This window comes from Myotis myotis, unplaced genomic scaffold (genome assembly GCF_014108235.1).
Source record: "Myotis myotis isolate mMyoMyo1 unplaced genomic scaffold, mMyoMyo1.p scaffold_m19_p_11, whole genome shotgun sequence".
NCBI lineage: Eukaryota > Metazoa > Chordata > Mammalia > Chiroptera > Vespertilionidae > Myotis > Myotis myotis.
In genome coordinates, this window is record NW_023416315.1 from 6,237,114 (window position 1) to 6,256,894 (window position 19,781).

Genomic DNA, 19,781 nt, shown 5'->3' on the forward strand with positions numbered 1-19,781 from the left:
AAAAATTAATAATATATTTAGTAGTTAATTTGTTTATTTCAGTTGAATTATTTGTTTAATCATTTATTGCAGATATTAGCACATGAGCAGTCTGTACTCAGCTTTGAAACATAGAACTCTTAAAATACCAATATTTTTATTCATAATTATGGATTAAATGTAAGAGATGATTTGATGTATTAAAATATTTTTCTTAAAAGTTCTCTATCTTTTTATCTTCTGGAAAATACATGGACCACTTACCCCTCATGAGTGGCATTTCTGCTTGTTTTAAGGCTAATGCCTTAATAATGGCCCTTTTAAAAACATAAGTCCCTACTTAAAAATTAGTTTAAGGAATAGGAAACAGTGCATAAATTTACTTTTGATTTTTAGCACTTACTGTTGGGATATGAGCATACATGCATGAATCCTGCAATAATCTACTCTGAAGTTTACCTTATCTAGTACTATCCAATTCAGACCCTATCTAATGTTGAAATCACTTCAACTTTAACAAGGGGTGTGGTATTTACTCTCTAAAAGGTCAAGTGCTGTCATTATCCAATAGAATTGAACTTGCACACATGTGCATGTTAAATACAACTTCAGAATGTAAAGATTTATTTGCTATTTATTGCTAGCTTTGCACAGTGGTTTGTTAGGGTTATTTGCTGCTGCTGTTCTCTGTGTATCTGACACCTTTTCTTTCCCTTTTTGTTCTTAACTTTTTATTCTCTGGGGATCATATATTTTATGATAAGCTTTCTCTAGTTCTCCTAGGTTATTTACTTACCTGTTACGTTCATCAGTGGTTTTCTTTCCTGCCTCGCTCCACGTTGTCACCCGACTCTTTACAAATCTTACACACACATGCATGCACACACACACGCACACACACACATGCATGCACACACACGCACACACACATATCCTGGCTACGTGACTTCCTCTGTGACAGCAGTGAGAAAGAGTTGAAACTAAAGTGTTTTGGTTAAATTATTAGTCACCAGGCTTGCTCTAAGTTAGAACAATAAAGGAAACTCTCACTTATTCTTGAGCCTGGTAGATGATGGGAACCATGAAGAACCACAGGTCATCATATAAGGTTGATATAAAATAATTTGTCTCTGTAGAATACTCTGAATTAGGGTTTTCCATGCCAACTATTTCCCTGGTTAATCTGGCCGTCTGAGAATGCAGTGGAAAAGAATTGTCTCCCCGACAGCAGGAAATAAAACAATCCGGAGACCATGGGAGTCCCACTGGGGTTTGTTTGGCGGTGCTTATTTTAGAGGCCTTGGGGATCAAGGAACTAAGTCAGAGTGGCATGCGCAGTTGTAACCCTTCTGAAGGACAGCTGTCACGTTTCATGGCTTGATTGTACGTCCGAGAAATTCAAGAAGCACCAAAAGTTGTAATCGGTGCCTGAGGCTTTATGAAAATGACAGCGCATAGAAAATTGGTTCATGATTTACAATGTGTGGTAAAAGGGCTTAACATGAAACTGTTTTTTCTTGATAAATGATGTGATTATAAAATCTCATGATTAACTGCATGGTGGTTTCTGCCCAGCAAATATTGATTTTAACTCACTCTTTACATTATCATCTCCGCTTATTTTTTCTGACCTCTTTCAACTTTTCATTTCTCTTGACATTTTTTTTCATAGTTCAGCATATAGCATGTATTGTATTACTCACTGTATTCTTTTTTTTCCTTTGAGAGGGACACCAGGTACCAGATTTATATGCTCTGTAGCTTTTATTACCATGATATCAAATGAGTTGTTACTAACTGCAATTATTGGCATAATTTTAATTTGCTTTACTCTATTTTCTTCCAGATTCGCCTGAGTGACCTAATAGCAGCGAGAATCTTGAGGTTTACAGATTTTGATACTTTAATTTACACCTGTGCTCCTGAATTTGGCTTTATGGAAAAAGCGGTTTGTTGGTTTTTTTGTTTGTTTTGTTTTGTTTTTTCCTTCTCTACTGGTATAATTTTTTGCTCTGAAGTTTTCTTTTGAATCTGAAACTCAAAATTTTTGTTCAGAAACATCCAACTTTTACCTACCACTTTTCACAGTAACTTTGGCTAATCACATGGCCTTCCTCACCTGTTTCCTCATGTGTAAAAGCACTAAGCAAGGGCTCCTATCTTACGAAGTTATTGGTGGTGGTTGAAGGAGATAATCCAGGGGGGTGCTTAACTTACCATGTGATCCACAGTGAATGACTGTTACGACAGTTCAATCACTTGTAATAATCTAGGTCAGTTGGAGGTATGGGACTACCCAGAAAAAGTAAATCCAAATTCTTATTTAGGTTTTTTAAAAATTCAGTTTTATTTCATTTAATACCCCAAATACTACAAAAATTTTAAACAAGACGTTGCCAGCAAAGGGACACTACTAATCTTACTTTAAAATTTAATAAATGACTATTTTGAATAAATTGTTTTATTTCAGACTCCAGTGAGATACATAAGGACCTTATTGCTTCCACTTGTTATGATGATTACTTATTTCATCTTAAAAAAGGTATTTAAATTTTTTAACATTTTGGGTTAAAGAGAAGAACTTGTAATAGATTGATAATATCTCAGAATTCTGTCTTATTTTTAAGATGAACTCTTCCCTTCCCCAAAACCATTTTTTTATTGAAATCTTTTTTTAAAAATATAGTATTATATGGGTTGTTTTTTTAGAAAGCCACATTATAAAAGGTATTTTCATGTATCCTCTCAAAAGAAATGTATCAATCACCCACCATGTAGCAAGAACGATGTTAACATCGTAGGTACAAAAAGACAGGCCCGTGCTTTAGAACTTACAGCCTATGGGAGTTGGGGGACCTTAAACCTAAAACCACACAAATGACTAAAGAATTATAGTTGTTACAGATGCTATGAAAGTGAAGTATAGGACAGTTTTCATCTTTCAAATATAAAGCTCATTCCAAGGAATTTTGATCCATTTGGAGACATGCACAGAAGAAATTTGTATAGCTGTTAAATCATTCTGTATGTGTTCATTGTTTTCATAACAAAAGAACATATTATCACTATAGAAGTAATAATGTTGAAACTGGCAGATTTTCTTGGTCTTGGAGTGGTTGATCTGGAAGCCTGGTTAAAGACAGCGGGTCCTTAGTTTTAGCAATTTTGAACTAGTTTTATATGGTTTACAAGGTGTCTTGCCTTAAGTCAGTATATATTTATTTTATGCTTTGGGCAGATAACAACATGATTTCTCTACCCCCATCCCCTACCAAGGGTGGTCTGTTGAAACTAGTTTTTGGTGTTTAGAATCAAATTGCTAATCTTCTCTCTGTAGTTCCAGTTCCCATGTTTCTCATTCCTTTGTTTTCACATAGAATGTGAATAATTTATGAGTGAGAAAGGCACCTCCTCCACATCTCTGTAGTTTCACCCCTGATCCAGGTCCTTAATGACTTGGACAACTAGTCAACCCCAATGACTTGGACAACTAGTCAAACCCAATGACTTGGACAACTAGTCAACCCCCAATGACTTGGACAACTCTTAATAACATGGACAACTGGTCAACTCCAATGACTTGGACAATTGCTCAACCCACAATGACTTGGACAACTGGTCAACCCCAGTAACTGGGACAACTGGTAAAAACTGAATGATTTGGACAATAAAAACACTTTTTTTGCCCTGGCCGGATGGCTCAGTTGGTTGGAGTGTCATCATGTGCACCGAAAGGTCGGGGGGAGGGTGTTCAGTTCCAACCCAGGTTGCAGGTTAGATCGCTAGTTGTGGTGTGTATGGGAGGCAACCAGTCGATGTTTCTCTCTCACATAGATGTTTCTCTCTCTTTATTCTTTACTCTCACTTTCTAAAAAAGTCAGTAAAAGCATAGTCTTGGGTGAGGATGAAAAAAACCAACTTCCTGTTGGGTGTGTTTATGTTAATGAATGAGAACATTTTAAATGTCAAATAATTTCTTAGAAAACTTTCATTGATTCTGTTCACAGACTTTCCGTGATGTTTTATGTGTCTTATGTACAAACACTTATCAAAGGTAATGATATCACAGTTTCTAAATCATATTATATTTATTAAATGACTTGCTGTTACCAGTTTTTCAAATGAATGTACATTAAACTTCAGCATTATGATTAAGAAAATCCATATTAGAAGGCCTCTGCATCCTATAAAGCTTTGCTATAAAACTAAAACATCTAGTTTTTTTAATGAAACATAAAAATAGGCAGTCATATACTCTTGTGTGAGTCTAATATGAACTCTCTGAGGATAGAGCCAGTATCAGTGCTGTTCATTCTGTGTTCACCGCACAGGACCTAGAACACAGTAAGCCTGCCCTAAACATTTAGTCAAGTTCTAGCTGTAAACATTTAGTAAATTTATTAGACAACTTTCTGGAAATAAAAATATTTATAGACTTTACCCAGTAACTTTTCTTCTAGGAATTTATGCCAAGGAAATACTCAGAGATGCTCACAGTTTTATGTACAAGGATGTTCATGGTGTTTATAATTGTGAAAAATGAAAACAGCTCTTAAGTCCAGCAATGCTTAAAGTCTTGCATTCACTCTATATGGTTGAATAGGCAGTCTTCTTATTAACTTATCCCTTCAGAGGCACGTTCTCCAGCAGTTAGTAAAACCTATTTCATATAATAAAAGCCTAGGTGGCACTGTGTAATGTCGTCACAAGGTGGCCGCTGCAACATTGTCACAAGATGGCCGCCACAGTTGAGGGTGACCAGGCCAGCAGGGAAGGGCAGTTAGGGGCAATCAGGCTGGCAGAGGAGGGCAGTTGGGGGCAACCAGGCTGGCAGGGGAGCAGCTAGGCATCAATCAGGCCAGCAGTGGAGCGGTTAGGGGGTGATTAGGCTGGTAGGCAGAAGTGGTTAGGGGCAGTCAGGTAGGCAGGCAGGCGAGTGGTTAGGAGCCAGCAGTCCTGGATTGTGAGAGGGAAGAGGTCCCAGATTGGAGAGGGTGCAGGCTGGGACACTCCCCCCCCCCCCGCCCCCCTGTGCACAAATTTGTGACCAGGCCTCTAGTTTTATCTTTTAAAGAGACACCTTAAGTAGGATGACTATAAGTCATGCCTTTTAGATTGCTCTGACTTTTAATGATTTACCTAATATATTTATTTCCTTGTATGCTTCTAAGTAGTTTATAGAGAATCAAAATGTTAAGATCTAAGAAGAAATTAAGTGTATTTTTATGTACTCATAAAGTGGACGTTTAGTAAATAGAGAATATTTTTGTTTTATTCCAGAAAACAGCTCCTTGAAAATGGTGAGGTAAAGCCTTCATTTTCATCTCTGGTAGACTTGTGTATTCGATTCTAACTCAAGGCCAGTTAGTCAAGGTCTAAACCATGCTGCCGGCAACTGTCAGCACTGCTTGAGTGGTTCAGCCGTGGTGGTAAATTTCTGCTGGTCCTTCTCACGTTTTAATCTGCTCTGTTTAATCTGAACGGTAGTAAGGATTGGGAAGCTAGAAGGTTGATGTGTGACCATGGAGCGTAATTAAATAATTGCCCCCATTCATTTATTCTTTCATTTATTTGAGGATAACAAACATTACCTTTTTGCCTGCTGAGCTAGTTCAGCCATCAGGATGGTTACCCGTGGCTCTATCACTGGAGCCTGGGCTCCTGTCCCACACAGAGGGGACGGTCAGTCAGTCATCAAGCTTTAGCAGTGTTACAGGTTACAAAAGACTGTATAGCAGGGTTCTTGCCCTCTCAAATGTGTGTAGATTTTCAATGGAAACATGAAAAAGATGAGGAAGCATTTTATATGGTGCTAAATTATTTTATGGCACGTAAAGGGGCTGGATATATGATTTCCCAATAGAATTATGAGTCTTAAAGGAAAGATCAAATTTACCAGAGAGGGCAACTAAATTTGAATTTAGTAGAAATAGCTTACAATGACAACTACTCTTTTTTGAATAGTTACTATGTGCTATGTACTCTTGCTGTTTAATTCTCATAATAATATTCCCATTTTGCAAATATATTATGTTAATTAGGTGATGCTACCTGTTAAAGAGATAAACACTAACATAACTTAGTAGTAGTTTAATCCTTTGCTCACCTAAAGTTAAAAGCAGGAGTCCTGATTGGCAGGAACTAAGGACCCAGATTCCTTCTATCTGTGGCTCTGCCATTTCCATGTGGCTTCTGGGGTCTATGTGCTTATCTGCTCCAACCTGCCAGTGAAGGAGAGAGAGCATGGAAGATGGTGCGGGGTGCAGGGGGACTGGGGGGGTCGTGAGGGCTGGGCCTGGAAAAGGTGCTCATATTGCCTGCAGGTGCAGGGCCACTCCTGACTACCAGACAGGTTGCAGGACACAAGCTAGCTCTGTGCTTGAGTGGAGAAGCAGGGGGTCTCTCCCAAGGAATAGAGACCTAGGGAAATAAGTAACTTGCAACAGCTCGCTGGTAAGAAGGCCTGCACTTGAACCCAAGCAGGCCATTTCCAGGGCTCTCAAAGTCAGTCAGCACTTGCCGCTTCCTGATTTACATATATTCACAATTTCATTCTCACAGCAACCGGTTGAGGTAAGTACTGTTATTATTTCTGTTTCACAGACGAAAGACACTGCGGCATAGAGAGGTTAGCGGCCAGCTTTGTGGACCGAGAACATGAGCCCAGGGTGTTGAGCAGCTTCCATCGGTAGCCTGTCACTCTGCTGCCCCCTAGTGTGACTGCTTTTATGTACATGGGCCATGTCACATTCCTCAAAGTTTTACTATTCCTGCACAGCCACACTTTATATTTTATCAGACAGTACTAACCCCACCTCTTTTTAGAGACACACTATTCCTCAGTGTTCTGCCTTTCCCTCCGCACAGGCCCTTGGTTCTGCCCAAAGAGGAATTTTACACACACACACACACACAGGAAAAAGGATTGATTTTGAAATAAATGTTTCACAGTCCAACTTTGGGTCCCATAATTAGGAAAAAATTAAGTAACAAATTTCATTTTTAAATATATTTACTTAAAAAGGGAAAGAAACAGCTCTGGGTGGAGTTTTGCAATTCTGTTTTGAATATAAATTATAAATTTCTGCTTATAAAAATGACATGTTTAAATATTTTGAAAAACACAGAAAAATTATGGTTCAGAAACAAACTCTGTTAACTTTTTAGACATATATTCTTGTAGATGGTTCCCCCGCCCCCATGCATGAATGTGTATATAGTAGTACGTATGTATGTATACATACACAGGCACGCACACACACACAGAATCCATATCCTTCTGCATTTACAGAGCTTTGCACTCGGAACACCTTTCCATGCGATTCAGTAGTCCTCCGATAGGTAACCTGTTAGTGGCTGTGTGCAGGTGGGAGTGCAGTGATTTCGTTACTCATTCCTCTCTTTTGGTCACTTAGGCTGTTTCTGTTTTTGCTGCCGAAAGTTCACTGCAGTGACCGTCTTTGCAGAAGCGTTTCTGTGCTCTGATTACTCCCGTCAGTTCCATTCCTGGGATGGGACGTTAGGTCGGAGGGGCTGGCTCTCTTCTGGGGACTAAACGCTACTCAATTTCGGGAAAATGCACCCGTTTACTTCATTGCGTTTCATGGCATCCTCTCTAGCACTTAGTATCCGCTTATTCTTTGTCAATTTTATAGATAAAAACACCTCATTACCTTTAACATTTAATGTGTTTGACTGTTAGAACATGAATATTGAGTTGCCATTTACTTCTGGTTGCATTAATTCTGTCCAGTTTTCCAGTGCGGAATCGGTGAATATTTTAACGAATATGTCTGTTAGAAAAGTTATGTTTGACGCCTTTGCTTAGTGGAACTCCATCTTAATCAAAATGGGGTGTCCTACTAATGAATACATCCTTTATAATAATCCTATATAATAAAAGGCTAATATGCAAATTGAACGGCAGAACAACCAGTCGCTATGACGCACACTGACCACCAGGGGGCAGATGCTCAAAGCAGAAGCTGCCCTCTGGTGGTCAGTGTGCTCCCATAGGGGGAGCGCCGCTCAGTCAGAAGCTGGACTCATGGTTGACAAATGCAAAGGTGGTGGCAGGAGCCTGTCCTGTGTCAGCAGCAGCACTAAGGATGTCCGACTGATGGCTTAGGCCCGCTCCGCATGGGGAGCCGGCCTAAGCCATCAGTTGGACATCCCCCAAGGGCTCCCAGACTGTGAGAGGGCACAGGCTGGGCTGAGGGACACCCCCCACCCCCGAGTGCACAAATTCTTGCACCAGGCCTCTAGTGTATTTATATATTTATATAATCCCACTGCTTTTAAAGTAACCCAGGCGATGTTTTGCTGTGCTGTTTGTTGCCTTCTGAATGCCATGTGGATTTGTGCAGCGCTGCCCATTTTCCTCTCTCTCCGGCTCCCTTGCTCACCTGGTGCAGGTCCTTGCACAGGCACCACCTTTTCCCTGAGGCCCAGCCTGGTCAACCTACTTGTCTTGCAGCCACTCCCCCGTGGCCTCACACCCCCCCGTGCGCCCTGTCTCTGTCCCTTGCTCCGTGTTCTCTTCCATCACACTCACCACTTCCTAAAAGACGGTATAATAGATTTATTTTTACTTTGTTTCCTGTCTCTCTTTACTAAAACGTAACCTCACAAGGGCAGAAATTGCTCGCTGATGTTTTGTTCACCATCGAATCTGCAACACCCAGAACAGTACCTGGCATATAGTAGGCATTCAGTTCATCTTTGTTGAATAAATGAATGAATATTAATAGACTTCTTGCTAAGTTAAAAGTTCCTTGTCCTAATGAACCATATTAGTTTTAATATACTTTATTAATTTAAAAACCTGTGAAGTGACACTGTCGTGTTTTGGTTTTGTGTTTTTGTAGCTAATTTTCCACACATTGCAGCTGTTGGCATTTACTGCCCTCGCCATTTTAATTATGAGGCTGAAGCTGTTTTTGACTCCTCACATGTGTGTGATGGCTTCCTTGATATGCTCGCGGCGGGTAAGGCATCCATCCTCGTCTGACTGCGTGATGATAACTAGCAACTGCGGTGCCGTTACCATGGCTGCGGAGTAACCCAAACCCCCAAAGCACTAGTGTTACCTTCCACGTTAGGTCATGCTTCCCTACAGAGTAAGAAAGGCAACTCCAAGTAGCTGTGAAAATTGTTCCTAGACGTCAGCTGATATTTCTAAGACACCCGATGAGGCGTGCTCTCCCCTCTGTCAGTGGCCTGCCCACAAACACAGCCCTTTGGGTGGAGTTCAGGTCTGGGCAAGAGTTTCTTGGCCCATCAGCACCAGCCCTGGCTGCTCTGCGGACATGAGAGTAATGCAGTGTAATTGCTGTGGTGCTGTGCTGCCTGGTCCAGGGAGTCCCTGGGGAAGGTGTCCGCTACTGTAGCCAAGATGCTATACAAAATAGCTGGAATTTTGAGACCAAGGTGCTTCTAGAAACACCTTATTTAGTTTTGATCATGATCGTCTTGTGAATGTCGGATGCTTTTCCTGAGAGGAATATACATGTCCGTGCTCACGGGCTCTCCCCTCATCACTCAGGATGTCCGTAAAAAGCAGGCAGACGTTACAGCATGTAGTCCCAGGATGCTTCCAAATGGGGATTTGCTGACCTTAACCCCGGGGGGTAAATCGGTGCTGGAAGGATCCGGGGTTCCTTCCTTCATTCTTTAGAGAAGAGAGAAAGCTTCATTTTGTAACTGGACCCAGTAATTCCAAATACTTGCTGTTTTTAACAGTAGGGGGTGGTAGTTCTGTAAGTTATTAGTGTACTTTGTATTACCAAGTGCTAATCCCCCTCGGTTTAAGTAGCCAGGGGAGCATTTATTACCCTACAGCACTCTTCATTTAAGGTGGGAGGAGAGTGGAGGTGGTCGATGGGAAAGAGAAGACATCTGTAATACTGTAATTGTACCGATAAATTAAAAATGAAGAATGAATGACAAACGGTTTCTCTCATTTCAGCTCTTTGGCTGGCTTTTTTACAGAGTTCGCTTTGAGAATGTCATCTTTGGCCTCCTCACCGTCATGTCGATCCAAGGCTTTGTCAACCTGCGCGGCCAGTGGAGCATCCTGGGAGAATTTAATAACCTGCCTCAGGAGGAGCTGATCGAGTGGATCAGCTCCAGCACCAGAGCAGGTGTGTGGCTGCTCGTTACATACAGAGCAAGTCTTCCGCGCGCACATGTGAAAATGCACCCGCACATACAGTCTTTCACACCTACACAGACTTTGAGCAGGCTGCTACGGCACTCACTGAAGCATAGCTTTTCAAAAAGTGATTTTGTGCCTCTTTCAATCCCACTGAGGTAATGGTCAAAAGAACTTTCATTAACATCAGGAATTAAGGGTTGTTCACTGCTTTGTGCTGTAACTTTTTAAAAGAATGTTTTTAGCCCTAGCTGGTTTGGCTCAGTGGATAGTGTGTCGGCCTGCGGACCGAAGGGTCCCGGGTTCCATTCCAGGCAAGGGCACATGCCTGGGTTGCAGGCTTGATCCCCAGCAGGGGATGTTCAGGAGGCAGCCAATCAATGATTCTCTCTCATTATTGATGTATCTCTCTCTTTCCCTCTCCCTTCCTCTCTGAAATCAATAAAAACATTAAATAAATAAATAAATGTTTTTATTGATTTCAGAGATAGGAAGGGAGAGGAGAGAGGGATAGAAATATCCATGATGAAAGAGAATCATTGATTAACTGCCTCCTGCATGCCCCACACTGGGGATCGAGCCAGCAACTTGGGCATGTGCCCTGATCAGGAATCGAACTTGACCTCATGATTCATAGGTCGTTGCTCAAGCATTGAGCCACACCTGCTGGGCAGACTTCAGTATATTTAAAGAAAAATACTCTAGCCTTTCCCTGTTACGTTCTTATTTTCTCTGTCATGATGGTCTCTCCTCAGTGGTACCAACTTTTGCTGGACAGACCTACGTAGTGTCTTCCTGGTGTCCCTGGGCCGGGGGGCCCTCCAGCCCAGGGCCTCTCAGCCTTGGCTGGCACTGCTGCCCTTGGGGGCTGTCCTATGCTTTGCAGAGTGTTTAGCATCAGCCTCTCCCTTTGGACACCCACAGCCCCTCTCCTGCACAGCGTGCAGGCACGTGTCTCCAGCAGGTGACGCTGTCCCCAGGAAACAAAATCACTCCTGGGAACCTCGGCTCCAACCCGGGAGCTTTTCATTATGAATCTTGCCATAATTCATACACATTTCTACTTCAGTTGGCTTAAATATTTTCAAAGGCATATAAAGAGATTTCAATTCAAAATTATGTTTAGAATGCTTGGTTATATTTGAAAGTAAACGTTTAGTTATTTATAGTAGATCTGTTCTTGTTGGTGATTTTATTGTGCTGATTAAAAATGATATTTTTCATAATTATACAATGATTTATTATACAGAAATACCTGCAGGTAAGTGTTTGGTCCTTTTGTCTCCAAGAGACGAAACTGGAAGTGAAGTCAGATAATGGGCTTTGGTGAATCCCGAGTTACACAAAAGGTTATACGTTTATACCTGCCGTTACTGCAAGTGTATACATTATAAAACCAAATGGAAACCAAGACATCTTGATTATGAACATTTACAGCTGATCCAAGGGGAGAAAGCAAGGCTTTCCTCTGACAGGTCCTCAGAACTACAGTCACAACCCACAAAAGTTTTTCTAAAAATGAGCCACAATACTTGCCTTGGAGCCTACCAGTTCCTGGCATTTTGACCATTTGCATGCCATAAGCGTCTATCGATGCAAGCAGCAGGCCTTTTTAATTAAATTTAAAATATCGTGATAGTTAACTGGTTAAATTGTTGGAGCAAGATATGAAATCCCACAATTCTTTCTACCTTAGCACAGTGCCTGATGCCGCGGGAGCTGTGGTGAGGGGTGAGGAGGGGGCTCTGACACGTCCCCGCTGTGTGGTCTTGGGCAAGTCGCTTAACCTTGCTGTGTCTCAGCTTCCTCGTCTACAGGCTGAGAATCACATAGACCCACCGTGTAAAGTTGTGTGAATTAAACCGTGTGATCCCAGTAGCAATGTTTAGCACAGTTCCCGGCACCGGGATGGCACTTAACAAAGTCTGGCTGTTATCACAGTGGACAGTCAGTTGATATTGAATGAAAAGAGAGAATGGGGCCAGTGGTCATTGTTTAAATGTACTTCTTGTTCTTCATTTGGGTTCAAATGTGATAGATGAGTAACTTGTGGTTTTCTTCAAGGCCTGTCACTAAGGAAGGCAATCTTCTTTCTCAGATGCCGTGTTCGCGGGCGCCATGCCTACCATGGCTAGTGTCAAGCTGTCCACGCTGCGCCCCATCGTGAATCACCCACATTACGAGGACGCGGACTTGAGGTTGGCAGCTGGTGGGATAGTTCAGACACACTTGCAACTTGTGCTGACTCTCAGGACTGGGGAAAAGTTTGTACACGTGAACACACACACGCTCTCATCCTCATGTCCAGGCTGGAAATTCAAAAATGTGCACTGACTGTCCAGAGATGACATGTGCCTCTGGACTCCAAAGCAGGCTCAATGGGCCCTGGAAACTGACACAAGCAAAAGCCAGTTTTTACAAAATGAAAAATGTGTCACATCTTTATGACTAGCCTCTCTGTGTGTGCGTGTGCATGTGTGTGTGCGCGCGTTCCAGGAGCTCCTCCAGGAGCTGAGCTGGCCACACTCTTCCAGTCCCTGTTCTGGACTCAGCCCCTCCGCCTGATTTAAGAAACCCTTCTCCGCCTTACTGGGGGCCAGTGACGAGCCTTTTTAACAGAGAAAGTACATGGAATTTGCTGTATTACATGCTTTTATGAAAGTTCAGGGTATTCTTTTGCTAAGTGGTTTTGGGACCTCAAGTTTCTATTGACATCTGAAAATTATGTTTTTCTTAAGTGACTGATTTTCAGAAATCATTTTAGTAATTGTCAGGGCAATCTTTTCCTTTGCATATACTTTTGGCCTATTGTTAAAGGTATAATTTTAAATTATTTAAAGTTTTATGTCTGGCTGTGGAGTTTGGGCATCCCATTTGCTTGAACTCCTAAGCAATATCTTATGTGTAAATGGCAAAGTGTTCAGAATTTCATAAAAACTCCCAGGTAGGGCTAAGCCATGTGTGTACCGTGTTTTGGTGAGCATCCCTGCTTCCCAACCTTCTGTGAAGGTGCTTTGTCTGACTGCTACCCTGGGCACCCACTGAATGAATGTTCTGTTCCCTGCCTTCAGCTTCAACTCGTATACTTTCCAGAGCTGCTATAGATGAAACTGTCCACTGAAATCTATGTTTTCACTCTTGTTAGCCTCTATCGGAATGTATTGCATGAGCCAGAATAATGATTTAATGAATTATACAAAGCAAATTTAATATTCTGAATGATCATCCTCCTCTGTAACTCTAGACCCTAAACCGGTTTATAAACCAGCAGTACATGGAAGATTCAAACGGCTGTACGTTTTAGCATGTGCGGAATAGGAGTGTGGAAACTGCCACCCCCCCAAATAATTCTTGCTATTGGGGGCCATATAAATATGCCCCACCCAATAAGCATTGAGATTTCAATTTGCTAGCGAAATTTCTTCACTCCATTCTATTACTATGCATTACAATTTCTTGAACCTGTTTTTAAATTTAAAGGGCCCGGACAAAAATAGTGTATGGCGTATATAGTCGAAAATCTGCAAAAGAAGTGAGGGATAAGTTGTTGCAGTTACATGTGAATTACTACATTCTAGAAGAGGCGTGGTGTGTTGTGAGAACTAAGTGAGTATGAGCCTATGACATGTTTTTAAGCAACAGTGGTTTTACTTTATTAAAGTAGTCCTGATTCTTTAAGAATTTTTATCCTAAAATAATTTTAAAATATTTTATTGAAAACTGTTTCTTGTAGGAAAACAAATTATCATTTTAGTAGAATTTAATTTCAAAAAATTAGGGTATTTGAGTTAATGTATTATCTTAAATGTTTTTTCATAAAGATTTTTCAAGTTTTTATGATAATTTTTATTATTAGATGTGTGAAATAGAGGTTTTAATTTAAGCCGAGGCGATATTAGCATTTGCTACTATAGCCAAATTACATTGGATTTATATGATTATGAGACAAATTTCACATAGCTTAAAAGGACATAAAATACTTTCATTAAAATACTTAAATTTATGAATTTTGAATCTCTAAAAATCATAAAATTAAAAATGTTTACTGAATATCTTGAGGCTTTTTTAAGACTCCTTGATCTAAGAAGTGCTTAGTTGTATTAAGCCCAACATTGAACATTTTCATTTCTCCTATGGATAATTGGGAATTAGGCTATAACAGTGTTGAAAAGCTAAGTGCAGAAATTTTAGTAGCTTATTTTTATATACCATTTTAACATCTAGTAAATATATTAGGGAGAAATGGCATCTCGCAAAATAAGCAGGAACATCGTAATGTTCATGTGTGTGCATATCACATTAACTGAAATTTTATAAAACAAAGTAGACTTCAAACAAGGCTTATCATCACAGAGATAGGTATTTTATAATGACAAAAGGATTAATTTACAAAAAAATTCATAATTATAAATGTATATACATCTAAGTAGTGCTTCAAAGAATACAAGGTAAAAATATGCAGAGCTAAAAGAAAAAAACCCACAAATCTTCAATCATAGCTGGAAATGTGAACATTCCATTCCATTCTCTACTGAGAAAAGTAGGTAAAAAACCAGCAAGGATATAAAAGATCTGAACAGCAAACAGTACCAGATACCCTGATCTGGTTGGCATATGTAGGCCACGAAAGGGAACAGCTGGAGACCACATGTCCTCTTAAAGGGGCGTGAAGACCACATGTTCTCTTAAAGGGGCGTGGAATGTTCATGGAAAGGGAAGGTATGTTGGGCTGTGAAAGTAGCCTCAGTGGGCTTAAAGGGCATGAAATTGTACAGAGCTACATTAAAATCAGTAATAAATAGATACCTAGTAAATCTGCGCATAATAGAAACTAGGCAATAAATGTGTAGATAACTTATGGGTCAAAGAAAACACAACAAAGGAAATATGAAAAATAATATTTTTTACTTGAAAGAAAAGGAGTCTTTTCAAAAATGTTGCTGATCTAACTGGATATTTGTATAGAAGAAAAACTGTGCCATGACCCACACTGTACCACACACAAAAATTAACTTGATATAGATTGCAGAACTAAATGTAAAAGCTAAAATTATAAAGATTTCTTAGAACATAGAGCACTAACCATAAAATAGAAGTAAATTGTATACATGAAAATTGAAATCTTTTCCTCAAAAGAAAATGAAAATGCAAGTCACAGACTGGAAGAAAACAGTTGCAGTGTATATACCTGATGAAGGACTTACAGATAAACTGTATATGAAGAATTTTTACAAGTTAATGATAGCTAGAATCTGAAAATCCTGAGCAGAGATAGCTGCTGTGCACGACTGGGGACCCAGGCAAGTTAATTGACTACAAATTGACAGTCATCACAAGAACAAAACAGAGTCCAGAATCATGACCATTTATAATCTCTAGTGTCCAGTTTCCAACCCAAAATTTATCAGACCAGAAAAAAAAAATGGACAGTGTGACCGATACTAAGGAAAAAGGTTGGTAGAAATGGATTTAAATAGGCCCAGATGTTGGTTTTTGCAGTCAAAACCTGCAAAACCACTATTATAAATATAGTCAAGAAACTAAGGAAAATATTCTTTAGTGAGAAATATTACTTCATTCACTTCACTCATAGAGCCACCAAAATGGGAAAGGGTTGAGGGGAACAAACCTGGCATCAGAGCTTCCCTTTCCTATCTTGTGTTACATGTTTTCATACCGTAAGCTCAAGAACATGAGTTTCATCAGGAACTATATTAACTTTTTAAAAATGTCTCATTCCACTACTAATGGGCCTTATACACCTGGGTGTATAGGGATTTACAAACACAATTCCAATGACAAGGAACAGGATTTGCACACGTGACGGGCTGCCCAGATTGCTACAAATTCACCTTCTAATTTGCAGTGTTGCCCCCAGACACAGAGAAGGATTCTGCCCGCATATGGTGAGTGTGTGGAAGCTGCTCCCAGTGCACCAGGTGGGAGGTACTGGAGCTCACAGTCAGGGAGGCTGAGCAGATGATTTACAGCTGACGTCTAAGAGCTCCATAGAGAAGTGCCAAGCACTGTACTAAACGCCACCAATCAGGCAAATCCAGTCGTGGTAAACAGGCTTGGCATTAACAGCACAAATAAAATATGCTAATCACTTGTTCTACTCCAGGAAAACAAGTCGTCAGGGAAGATGGTGGGGTGGGGGAGCCACGTCTTTAGGGCTTTGCAGAGGTTTTGTACATTAATCTCTATGACTTCACTGATATTCCTATCCCACTTACAACATGGTAATGTTTTATACAACTACCCTCTTTAGCAGTCTCTGGAAATCTTCAATTCCCTTACAGGCTACCAAATAAGAATAAGGAGTTAACTGCCGGGAGCCGGTCCATGCTTGCTGTTTCAAGGGACATGGCATATATGGCATACTGTTCTTAATATGTTTGCTCACCTTCTTGGCACTATGTGTTTTAACCAAGGTCTCTGAGAAAGGGTGTTTCCCCAGGTAGGGATTTTCCCCTGAAGTTAGGGAGGGAATAAAACCTCTTAACTAGTGCCAGGTGGGTAATTAATCACTTTAACTACGAATAATCATGCTTAAGCTACATAATCTTTACTCCCTGGAATGGAGATAAGAAATGCCCTAACCTTTGTAATAGAGATTGATAGGATTGAATCAACTGGTATAAATACAGATGTAATAAGACAGCAAGACAGAACTTAGAATACGGAACCAAGAGAGATGGAACCTAGGCACAGAACCTACACAGAATGTTCTCTAGAGACAGAAGAACTTCGCTGGAGAGAACATGGCAAAAGATCCTGGACAGAAACTGGCCTCAGAACCTAGAGACAGAACCTAGCGAGCGAACATGGTAAAAGATCCTGGACTGAACCTGACTACAGAAACTGGCAAGAGAACCTGACTAGAACCTAGTGACTGAACCTGGCTGGAGAACCTGGACAGAACCTGGCTGGAGAACCGAGCGAGGGAACTTGGCTACAGAACCTGGCTGGAGAACCTGGATAACCTGCCTGGAAAACCTAGCAAGACAACATGGACACAGAACCTGGCTGGAGATCCTAACCAGAACTTCTCTGGAGATCCAGACCAGAACTTGGCTGGAGATCCTGGCTAGGCTGCTGATCAACTGAACGCTGTCTCCGTGTCATTCCTTCTTCGCCAACTCCGTCCACACCTTTGGGGATCCCTGGACCTGCTGGGGTTGGACCCCAGCAGTGGTGCACCATATGAATATAGTACTTGCTCACAATGTTTCCTTAATAATCTATAAAGTAGGAATAACAATACCTACCCTATTTGGCAGGTATTATTTGAATTGTTGCCAAAACTTATATTAACTGATGTGATTAGTCTGAGCATATTAATTTGAGTTGTTTTTCTTTCCGGTTTGGATTCCAATTGATCCATGTCAGTCTCTTTCTCTTGTACATCGAGAGACACCATGTGTATATGTGGTGACCAGATGGCCATGGGCACCTATGGCAGAATATGATGGTATTCCACTAACAAATTATCAAACTCATGCCTTAAAATGGCTCTTGCAAATGCCATATTCTAAGCAATTATGATTAAAATGTAAGTGTTGTTGCTGAAGTTTTGGGTCCTTTGCTTTAACAGATAAAACACAGAAAGGGGGCGGTGGTGTTTAAAAAAAAAAAAGTCTCATTCCACTACTAATGGGCCTTATGTTTGGTTGGTTATATCATTTAGAAAATATATTGATTTATATTTATTTTGAAAATGAATTTTTAAATACAGAGTTCTGAACGTATATGGATCCTTTATTAGATCAGTAACATATTAAGTGGAACGTGAAAATGCAACATATGTTTATCTCTATTGAACTTATGCTTTTTGAAATGGTGCCTTAAAATCTTCAGTTTATTGAAAAATTAGTCTCTCCACATGTGTCTCTGCTTCCTCTGGGTGTGAATGCCGTGCTAACGTGGCTTACTGTGCCCTGTCTCCAGGCCTGGCTGCAGCATGCTTGAGATTTGGGATTTGGAAGACCCTTCCAATGCAGCGAACCCTCCCCTGTGCAGCACCTTGCTCCAGGACGCCCGGCCCTACTTCACCGTGGTGTTCCAGAACAGCATGTACCGGGTGCTGAAGGTGGCCTGAGGCGGTGGCCGCCCGTGGCACCGTGGCCCAGAGAAGTGCATCGAACACAATCACTTTGGCTTATTTACATGAATAAGATCACAATCTTTAATAAGGGACCCTCAAGAAAAAGACAGTAAAATGATCTAGTGTTTCTGATTATTAAAGGGCAAATTATTTCATTGTTTCCCATTGAATGTCAGCCTTGTTAAGCTTGTCATCTCAATAATTTATTTCATACCATGTGGACAGATGGTCATCTTAACATTTAAAAAAATGTATGTGGACAATTATTTAATAAATCAAAGATAAGTATGTCCTTTTGAATCCAATGAGGTGACTTGCTTCCGATTTTCTCTGGTACCAGGACATACTGGTGTCCAGACTCTCGAAACCACTTGGATCTACGGAAGCTGTTCCTGAAGTGATGCTTCAGGTCCTGATAGCACGACTTCTGGCCTCTGGGAGGACATTGCTTATAAGCAGGCCACTATTCAGGGTGTTTTCCGGCTTTTACTAGCCTTCAGGAAAGGTCTTTATCGCGTTTAATAACTTTCTATCATTTCAAGTTAAGTATTTTTAAAGAACAGCTTACTTTGTAATGTTTTGAACTTCTCGAATTTCTTTATCCAACCAGATAAGTATTTTTTCACTGATTAGTTGTCAGCCTAAGTTCAACAAGTTATCAATCTGTCTTTAGAATACAGTGGTTTTTCTTTTAATATCCAGATAAAAATTGCTATCATACGTGACATGATTTTTGGGTTAAACATAATCGGCAAGGAAAATCCAGTTACGTTTATCAAATGAGATTTTAAGATTCCAGATCTTGAATGAGGCAAAGGCATTTCACCTTGTAGGGCATAGTTCATTGGACATAATCTTTCTTTCTGGTCACCCTCTTTTGTAATAACATATTTTAAGCCCTTATTTATTTTGGTTTGCAATGAGAAAGGTGATGTTTTATAAATTCTCTCCCTAAAATAAAACCTACCCAAGAATAATGCTTTGAAAAGGGGTAGTTATCTTGAAGATATTGATGCTACATGCAAACATAAACACACCTTGCTGTATATTAAATATGCCACATCTAGAGTATTTTTAGTGTACATCTATTTTAAATTAACATCTTGGAATTTTTGTAATTCCCTTATGTTCCTGGCCCTCTATATTTGAGGTAACAAAATGACTTCCATAGATTAGCTCACATATAGTAGGTAGGAGATTATATACAAGAAAGCCAATAAAATTATTTTTCAACTTTTATAGTTGTAAATATTTTAATAGAGGATATAAAGCAGCTAGGAAAGTATGCCGTATTTTATTTTAGCTCCTTCAAATTTGTTTTGGTGTGTGAGGCAAAGAAGAAAAAGAGACACCTAACATTCATGGGATTAATGTAACACATTGGATGGTGTTTTTAAAGGAAACATTTTTTAAAGTTGGCAGAATTCAACAACAAAGAAATGGAACAAGTTGTACTAACTCATGAAATGTCCCATGTAGATATAATGTGTTAATACGGATTTGTTATTTTCATGTGCTATGTATGTTTAAAAATTAAAAGAA

General features: G+C 40.2%; 1 protein-coding gene across 3 annotated transcripts in view; it reads left to right on the forward strand.

Moving 5' to 3' along the window:
• LOC118665935 (probable C-mannosyltransferase DPY19L2) overlaps window positions 1–19,781 on the forward strand; it is a 45,730-nt gene extending 25,949 nt beyond the window's left edge. The window contains exons 14-22 of one of the 3 annotated variants that reach the window (XM_036327341.1): window positions 1,826–1,927; window positions 2,450–2,521; window positions 3,987–4,033; window positions 5,260–5,284; window positions 8,847–8,966; window positions 9,947–10,121; window positions 12,231–12,330; window positions 13,613–13,738; window positions 18,083–19,781. In XM_036327341.1, coding sequence (XP_036183234.1) covers window positions 1,826–1,927; window positions 2,450–2,521; window positions 3,987–4,033; window positions 5,260–5,284; window positions 8,847–8,966; window positions 9,947–10,121; window positions 12,231–12,330; window positions 13,613–13,738; window positions 18,083–18,233 — 918 coding nt within the window. In that variant the 3' untranslated portion in view covers window positions 18,234–19,781. The remainder of the gene's footprint in view (window positions 1–1,825; window positions 1,928–2,449; window positions 2,522–3,986; window positions 4,034–5,259; window positions 5,285–8,846; window positions 8,967–9,946; window positions 10,122–12,230; window positions 12,331–13,612; window positions 13,739–18,082) is intronic. The other 2 variants (XM_036327343.1, XM_036327342.1) reach the window with 2 other exon arrangements.